Source organism: Piliocolobus tephrosceles, chromosome 4, assembly GCF_002776525.5.
Source record: "Piliocolobus tephrosceles isolate RC106 chromosome 4, ASM277652v3, whole genome shotgun sequence".
NCBI lineage: Eukaryota > Metazoa > Chordata > Mammalia > Primates > Cercopithecidae > Piliocolobus > Piliocolobus tephrosceles.
This window is the reverse complement of record NC_045437.1, coordinates 64,209,626-64,218,071: the sequence shown is the minus strand read 5'-3', so window position 1 is coordinate 64,218,071 and position 8,446 is coordinate 64,209,626. Positions and strand designations below refer to the sequence as shown.

Below are 8,446 nucleotides of genomic sequence, written 5' to 3'. Positions count from 1 at the left end.
TATTATCCTCACTTTCTGCTGCTTATTTCTATTTTTGCCTGCAAATCAGTGAGGGTCTTCAAACTTTTATGAATATATTCATATTCAACCTATTATGCTTTCTGTTCCTTTATCACATCTATAAAGAATACTCTATTTGCTGCCTCACCTTTTCATTTTTATTCACTCCCTAAACTTATGATTTGTACTCATGCAGAAAAGAGTTAACGTAGCAAGCCAGAGGTCTTTAGAAGAGACTGCTTGTAGGACTGGCCCTTGGCTGGAGCCTGGGAACTTGACTTGTGAAAAGTCCTCTGCTTTTTGATAACACTGTTTTGCCTGCTAGGAACACTTAAATGCCTGCTTTCCTTCTGGGAGCCTGGAATTTTGTTATGCCTGGTCTTTGTGCTTATATGACCTGCCCCTAATAAAAATCCTTGCACTGACGCTGTAGTATGACTCTGTAGTTAGGTTTCCCTGGGCAGAAACTGCATAGCACATAGGACGCCTGTGTATAGATTTCTTCAGACTCCATGTGATACGTCTTTTTCCCTTGCTGATTCCATTGTATATCCTTTCTCTACAAAATCAACTTTAGCCTCTGAGTCCTGCAAGTCCTTCTGGTGTATCAATGAATGTGCATGTGGTTGTGGGACTTCTGAGAGTCCTTCCTTGCCACCCTCCATTCAAACTCTCTCAAAAGATTGATGTATTCATTAAACCTTAGTAATCTTTCCCTACTCCATAACATCTGTTGACAATACTTTTGCTTTCAAAAATCGTCCTTGGCATTAAGATAGCCTACTCTAACCCTCCTCATCCCTCATTCATTCAGCATTTATTGAATGCCTATATATGCAAGGCATTGTGTTAAGGACGTATCAGCAAGTGAAACAGTCCTGGTGCAACATATGTTCTAGTGAGAAGATGAAAAGCAAATGGTACAAGCTGAGAAAAATACCGTATTATGAGTAAAAGGGGATATGCACTTCAGTAGGGTGGCCTGTACGAAGGGCTTTAAAGCAGAAAAGTCTGTTTGGTAAAGAACCGGAAGCAATGTATTATGGCAGAGAACACCATGTGTAAATGCTCAGAAAAACTGCTTGGCATCTTCTAGCAACTGAAAAGGATCGTAGTGTGGCTGGAGCACCATGAGATGAAAGAGTGGAGATGAGATTGGAGGATAGCAAGGTCCAGATCAGTTAGACAGCTTTGGAGGTCATGTTTAGAACTTTAAATTTTTAAGAGCAATGGGAAGCCAAGTGACACAGATACCCTTTAAAAATATTCTTTTTTGGATTAGAAGTATCAAAAAGGAGGAGAAAGCCTAGTTTGGAGATACTGCAGTGGTGTAGGTGAAAGACAATGGTGATCTGGGTCTGAGTGACAGCTGAGAATATGAAAGAAGTAAGAGACTTTGATTTTCTTACCCCTTTGGTGATTACCTCAACTCCCCCATCTTTAATTATCATCTCTGTGTAGAAGACTCTAACCCTATGACCTTACCTGATGTGAGTCACTGTTTCACATTTCAAAGGAATAATGATTACATTTCAGAAATCTAAATAGTACTGGAGCCATAATGCTTCTGTTACTTACTGTCAGTGTGATCTCAGACATGTTATTTCACTTATCTGTGTGCCTCAGTTTCCTCATTTGTAAAATACAAATAGTAGGTTAATACAGCCCCTACCTCGTAGGTTGTCTATAAATGAGTTAATAGACAAATCTGGGGTACTAGCCTCCATGTATCCCAAGAGGAATTGCCTTCAACACCCAATCTAGCTCCTTCTCCTGACATGCCCATTTTTATTAATGGCACTAGAGATTCCAAACTACGGTCACATTTGACTCCTTGCTCTCAATTCCCTTGCCACATTGCAAGTAGAAACCTCAAGTTAGAGATTGCTACTAAGTATTGTTTTTACTTCCAAGTTACGGTTTTATTTGTTCATCAAAAAATATTAAAATTATATCCCTGTTATGAGAGCCAAGCAGTTATACTAGGTTCCTATTAAATTCTAATCTTTTGATTTTAAGATGCAATTTCTGCCTTTTGATCTAAAAGGGACTGTATTTGAAGTTTATCAACAATCTATTGATAAGAAATGAAGAGAAATCCCTCTAAGTAATAAAAATGGAATTTCAAAAGATCATCAGTAAGCAAAACAAATAGGACCAATGAAAAATACCTAAGCATACTTCACTATCTCAAAGTTACTGACCTTACCAGTTCAATCACGTGTACAAAAAGGGTTCAGGGGATATCACAGCTGTAGCTTGAGAAAAACAATGCAAGGCTGACAGGAGTATTAGTCAATCCTGCCTGTCCTCCAGAACTACATGTTTATGTTTTCTGTATGTTACTGAAATAGGTGGAATCTATTAATAGTGCACTTATTTAGGTTTTGAAATTGAGTATCAAATACTAAATAACTGACTTCTGAAGTTGTTCCTTTTCATGGAAATTTAATTATAATTGATTTTGCAGATTACTTTCCCTTCTGGGTCTATAGGGTTTAAATTCTGCAGACATCAAGGACTGATAGAGGATGAGGCAGCCACACAGGGAATCACAACATTAAGCTACAGATACCACAGACATAGGCCTTGCCCTTAAAGCACACAACGATGAACAAAACATGGATGATACCAAAGAATTTATTGTAAATGTAGTGGCAAATACATTCAGAATAATCATCGTTAAAAAGGAACTAGAAAATTACACATATTTAAAGTATGTGCTTTTTTCCCACCACCTTTAAGTTAATGGCTAGTACCAACATTTTAAGTAATGAAATACTTAATGTGATGATCCATTTTCAGATAATTTCATGACTGTATCTTCATCTTAATTTTTAAGCAGTTGACCATGAATTTCAGCGTCAATTATTCTCTGTTTTTATCAATTCCGTAATGATCTGCAGAATCTTGTCATCTGAGTGGAAGAAAAAAAAATGCCATGAATAAATGCAACATTGTCTAATTTTCCAATGTATACACATGTAAATAAGAGGTATACGTCACTAACATTTTTTACATTAGAATACAGAATTAACACCAGTAATAAATCTAGAGACGCCGATAAATATTTTTTGCCCCACATAGATTTTAATTATTGCTGTAGGTTATGCCATACCTACTTTGACAAAAGTTAACATTTTGAAAAAAGATAACATTTGTATAGGCTAAATCCCAAAGAGATAATATGATGTGAACTGTTACTTCTTTATAAGGAATTATAAATTTTATTCTATAAAAATTCCTTGAAGAAAGTAAGTTTCTCAACTTTTTCACTTCGCTGAAATATACTGAAGGCTCTACTGACTATTCAGTGTTCTTCAGAGTATGGAAGAATTTCCAAAGTATAAGCAAGGAAGGAAGAAAGAACTGTTATCAGTTTCTCCATGTTTAGTCCAAAGGAAGCAAAAAATTCTAACAGGGAAGTGCTCTTGGAGAGGTGTCAATGGGGAAGTGACAGACCACTCTACACAACAAAGGAATCAAATACCAATTAATTTGACAAACAGAGCAACAAAGGCTGCATTATTTGCTAAAGGGGTTTTGTTAACAACTGCTTCTACTTAGTAGTTACTCTGAAATTGTGACTTCCTAAGGACCTCATAACCACTCTTTAGAAAGTTACAATTATCAGGGCTGCAAAACTGAAATTCTACATTTACATTAGATACTCAGAAAATGCTGTGGCTTTCAATGGTTGCAATGGTTACAGTGGCATTAAAAACAACAACAAAAAAGTGGGAGGGAGGGGAAAAAGAGAGGTCATTTGTTTGAAGTTGGAACAATGGCAGGTCTAGAAAGAACATTTTTCTTTTTTATTTTTTAAGAGATGGAGTCTCACTCTTGCCGAGGCTGTAGTGCAGTGGTGTGATCATAGCTCACTGCAGCTCTGAACTTCTGGGCTCAAGCAATCTTCCCATCTCAGCCCTCTGAGTAACTGGGATTACAGGTGCAAGCCACCATACCTGGCTCCAAGAACCACGACTTTTAAATTGAGGAAGAATGAGTAAAAGAAAGTACGAGAGTAAGTTCAGTTACTTCTTTTTCAAATGTTTGGCATTCTACCAACTTTATAATTATATTGTTATAAACCCAAGAGAGAGCACTAACATACTTCTTCCTTCCTCCCAAGTCAAAAGTATACACTACACCCAACGGTAAGTTCTGCTCTCTCTCTTATGGCAAAGGGAACACTGATATCATTTCAAAAATTCATTTTGCTTAATTAAAAGCTGAGGTTCAACCTATACTTTATAAAATGTAATTCTTTCTATTGCCAAAGTTGTGATGCACAAAGCTCCCTGAGAAAAGAGCCCACATGTCTTAATATGTTAAGACCTGATCTACTTCCAGCAATATAGGAAAATTAATACATTTTAATGCTTATGCATTCATATTTAGTTATACAAAAAAAAAAAAACACAAGAGTATGAGGCTTCAGGGTAGCAGAACTAGATCAGGAGCTCCCCCAACTTGCCTGACTTGAGAATAAACTGGGGATAATTTTGAGAATAAACTGGGGATACTTTGTTCAGTACAATCATACTGAAGTCACTGATCAATTCTTAACATTAAAAGGACAACCAAATTTAAGTGCTTCCTGGTGTGATGCAATGGGGAGAATATAGCACCAACTAGAAAGTATTATTTTTCTCAAAACTTATTCTAATCATACCTCCAAATATAACTACTAGTTTACAGGAAATACAGGAACATGTTAAAGCATGAGTATGTAACTAACCAAATATTAAATGTGGGACATGCTACCAGAAAAACAACTCAGTTTATTAAAAATAGTTAACTGCATTTAAAAAGGGGATAGCCTTAGAGGGGAAGTGCTACAGAATAAAAGATTTTAAAAATAATACAGCCACAGACCTCTCCCATAGAGATCAGTATGTCTAGGGTAGGTCTTTGGACCTTGTATTCTTTGCAACTGCCAGGATGATTTTGATGATTTTGATGATTTGGCAAGTTTGAGAAACACTTCACTGGGCAAACTGCAAACTCAGGTGTGTCCATTGCAGCTCTCTCTCTTATTTTTTGATACGGGGTCTTGTTCTGTCACCCAGACTGGAGTGCAGATACTTGCCTCAGTCTCCCAAGTAGCTGAGACAACAGGTACATGCCACTAGGCCTGGCCAATTTTTTTTAAAATTGTTTGTACAGATGACATCTCCCTATGTTACCCAGGCTGGTCTTGAACTCCTGGCCTCAAGTGATCCTCCTGCCTCAGCCTCCCAAAGTGGTGGGATTACAGGCAGGCGTCACCATGCCTGACTCATTTCAGATTTCTGTTGAAGGATAATGTGTTTATTTTATACAGAGAAATAGCTCTGCATTTGAAAGAAACACACAATGGAAAAATCATGCTGAAACAAACCTAACAGAAAGTCCCTAAATCATATACACACACACAAATACATATACGGGTATGTGTTTATATACATATATTTCTTAGAGACAGAGTCTCTCTATGTTGTCTAGGCTGGACTTTAACTCCTAAGCTCAAGCTATCTTCCCACCTCAGCCTTCTGGGTAGCTGGCACTACAGGCATATGACACCATGCTTGGCTTATTATTTTTTTAAATAATAGCTATGTTACCAGTTTACTAAAATGCTAATAAGTAGCAAAGTTTACTATGCTCAGTTTTATTAACCTTTTTTTCTATGAAATGGCTAGAAGTTTAGAAATGAAGTTTAAGAGACAGGAGTAAACTAAACCTTAAGAGGATAATTAGGTTGTGAATAATCACTAATTGAGTTTGATGGAATTCAGCATAAAATAGATGGAATTTTTTTACAACTTCAGTATGCTTTAGTATACTCCAATGTTACAAAAAAATAATTTCTAGAATATTTCAGATTTTCTCTTAGAAAGTTTTTTTTTTTTTTTTTTTTTGAGATGGAGTTTCGCTCTTGTTGCCCAGGCTGGAGTGCAATGGCATGATCTTGGTGCTCACTGCAACCTATGCTTCTCAGGTTCAAGTGATTCTTGTGCCTCAGCCTCCCAAGTAGCTGGGATTACAGGCACCCGCCACCACACCCGGCTAATTTTGTATTTTTAGTAGAGACAGGGTTTCACCATGTTGGCCAGGCTGGTCTCAAACTCCTGACTTCAGGTGATCCACCTGCCTTGGCCTCTCAAAAGTGCTGGGATTATGGGCGTGAGCCACCGTGCCTGGCCTCTTAAGAAAGTTTTTCCACACATTAATACATAGGTATGTGTACCTATGTATACACATACATACATACATCCATGTTTTGCTCATCGTTGTGTGCTTTAAGGGCAAGGCCTACGTCTGTGGTATCTGTAGCTTAATGTTGTGATTCCCTGTGTAACTGCCTCATCCTCTTATCAGTCCTTGATGTCTGCAGAATTTAAACCCTATAGACCAAGAAGGGAAAATAATCTCCAAAACCAATTATAATTAAATGTGTACCTATGTATACACATACATACATAGGTACACATACACTTTTGTGTATACCGTCTTTCACTTACATTATAAGCAAACACTTACTTTCAAGGGACATCTTTGGATTTTCAAGCTTTTTTCTTAAAACAGAATCAATGAGAACTCTCAGCTGCTTGAAAATGACAGCTATCTTTACAGGGGCCTGTTAAGAGGAGATGAAAAAAATGGACAAAGTCAATCCAGGGGAGTGTGAATGTGTTTAAGTAAATCAAGGCAAGCATATACTACAATCTGCCTTAGCACGTCTTGCTTTTAATGGAAAACACAATGGGAAAAATACAAATTATTTCTGCTAGCTAGGCATGCAAACCTCTCAATTTCCTTATTAAATCTGGTAACTCTTCCCAAAATAAGGCAACTATTATTCCAATAATTGTTTTCTTCTCTATTTATATCAACTCTTTGGAAGTTAAGACTACAGTTTTGGGGAGATAATTTTTCGCCCAGGCTGAAGTGCAGTGGCGCAATCTCGCCTCACTGCAACCTTCACCTCCCAGGTTCAGAGCGATTCTCCTGCCTCAGCCTCCCAAGTAGCTGGGATTACAGGTGCGCGCCATAATGACTGGCTAATTTTTTGTATTTTTAGTAGAGACAGGGTTTCACCATGTTGGTCAGGCTGGTCTCTAACTCCTGACCTCATGATCCACCTGCCTCTGCCTCCTAAAGTGCTGGGATTACAGGCATGAACCACGGCACTTGGCCTGGGGTGGGAAATTTTTTTAAACAGCTTTATTGAGATATAACTTACCCTAAAAATTCACTCATTTTCACTAATTTCAATAGCTTTCAGTAAATCTATAGAGTTGTGCAACCATCACAATCCAGTTATAAAACATTTTCACCACCCCAATTTCTTTGCACAAAGTGCATATAATTGTACAGCTGCACTTAAAATTCACCTCTCCAGTCCTAGACAAACGGCTGTCATAGAATAACCTAACAATGTAACAGGTTTGTTTAGTTTAAGCTGGTCAATCTTGATGGGAGTACAGAGAAACAGATAGACTTATTGCTAGAAATAAGCATAGGTTGGTCTGATTTTTCCAGAGAAGAATTCAACAGTATGAAATAAACTATAAATCTGTTTGGTCTTTTTATTCCTTTTTATTCCACAATGTAGTCGAATGAGAATAAATTTGGGTATCAAATAGTCGTAGATTTGAATCTTGCTCTTTCAGTAACAATCCATGTAAATCTTGGGAAAATTATTTAATTTCTCACTGTGTTTAAGTGTCTCTATCTATATAAAAGAAACTATAGAAATTACCTAACAAGGCTGTTAGGCTATTAATTTGGGAAAATCCATATAAAGTTAACTATTGAAGTACCCAACACATAGAAAGCTAGGATTGTTATTAATTATAAATAGAATTTGTAATAGCAATATAATTTGATTTTCAAATTTAACAGATTTAAAACCACAGAGGCAAGATAAAATAAGCAATTCTACTTAACTCATAAGAAGACATTATGCAGACTCCAATAAAATTTTAAAAATGTACCTCAATGGTACTGAAAGTTGAACATTTTTAATAATCAACAAAATCAGTTGTACTACGTACCTGAAAATAGATCCAGCCATCAATAGAAAGAAGACGTTCTCGGTGTTGAACTTCTATATCACCACCAAAAAGTAAAACTGGAAAAGGGGTTATTAGGGTAGTTTCTCTCAAATACACTCTGGCATACCTTATCTACATGGGAAAAAGGAGGGGAAATAATTTCAAAATATAAAAATAGAAGGAAGTCATTTATCTTTTTCAAGTAAGCATTTTTCTACAATTTATTATTCTACATTTTAAGCCAAGAGTATCTGTAAAGCTACATTTTCATTTTCTTATGTGCATAATTTATCAATTTTATAGTAATTACTATTACCACCTGTGCATTTATACTATAAAAAGGCATTGTAAATATTATTTCTAAGGCTGAGTTAGACGTTGAACATAAAGGAAACTAGGTACAA

The 8,446-nt window shown here is 36.6% G+C and overlaps 1 protein-coding gene across 2 annotated transcripts in view; it reads right to left on the bottom strand.

The window, feature by feature from the left end:
* Positions 1-2,625: 2,625 nt before the first annotated feature.
* DHX29 (DExH-box helicase 29) overlaps positions 2,626-8,446 on the bottom strand; it is a 57,428-nt gene continuing 51,607 nt past the window's right edge. For both annotated transcript variants that reach the window (XR_002731329.2, XM_023210529.2), the window contains exons 25-27: positions 8,043-8,174; positions 6,526-6,622; positions 2,626-2,917 (exon numbers count right to left, since the gene is read on the bottom strand). Coding sequence is in view for 1 of the 2 variants with exons in the window: in XM_023210529.2 (XP_023066297.1) it covers positions 2,865-2,917; positions 6,526-6,622; positions 8,043-8,174 (282 nt within the window). In the remaining variant the exon portion in view is untranslated. The remainder of the gene's footprint in view (positions 2,918-6,525; positions 6,623-8,042; positions 8,175-8,446) is intronic.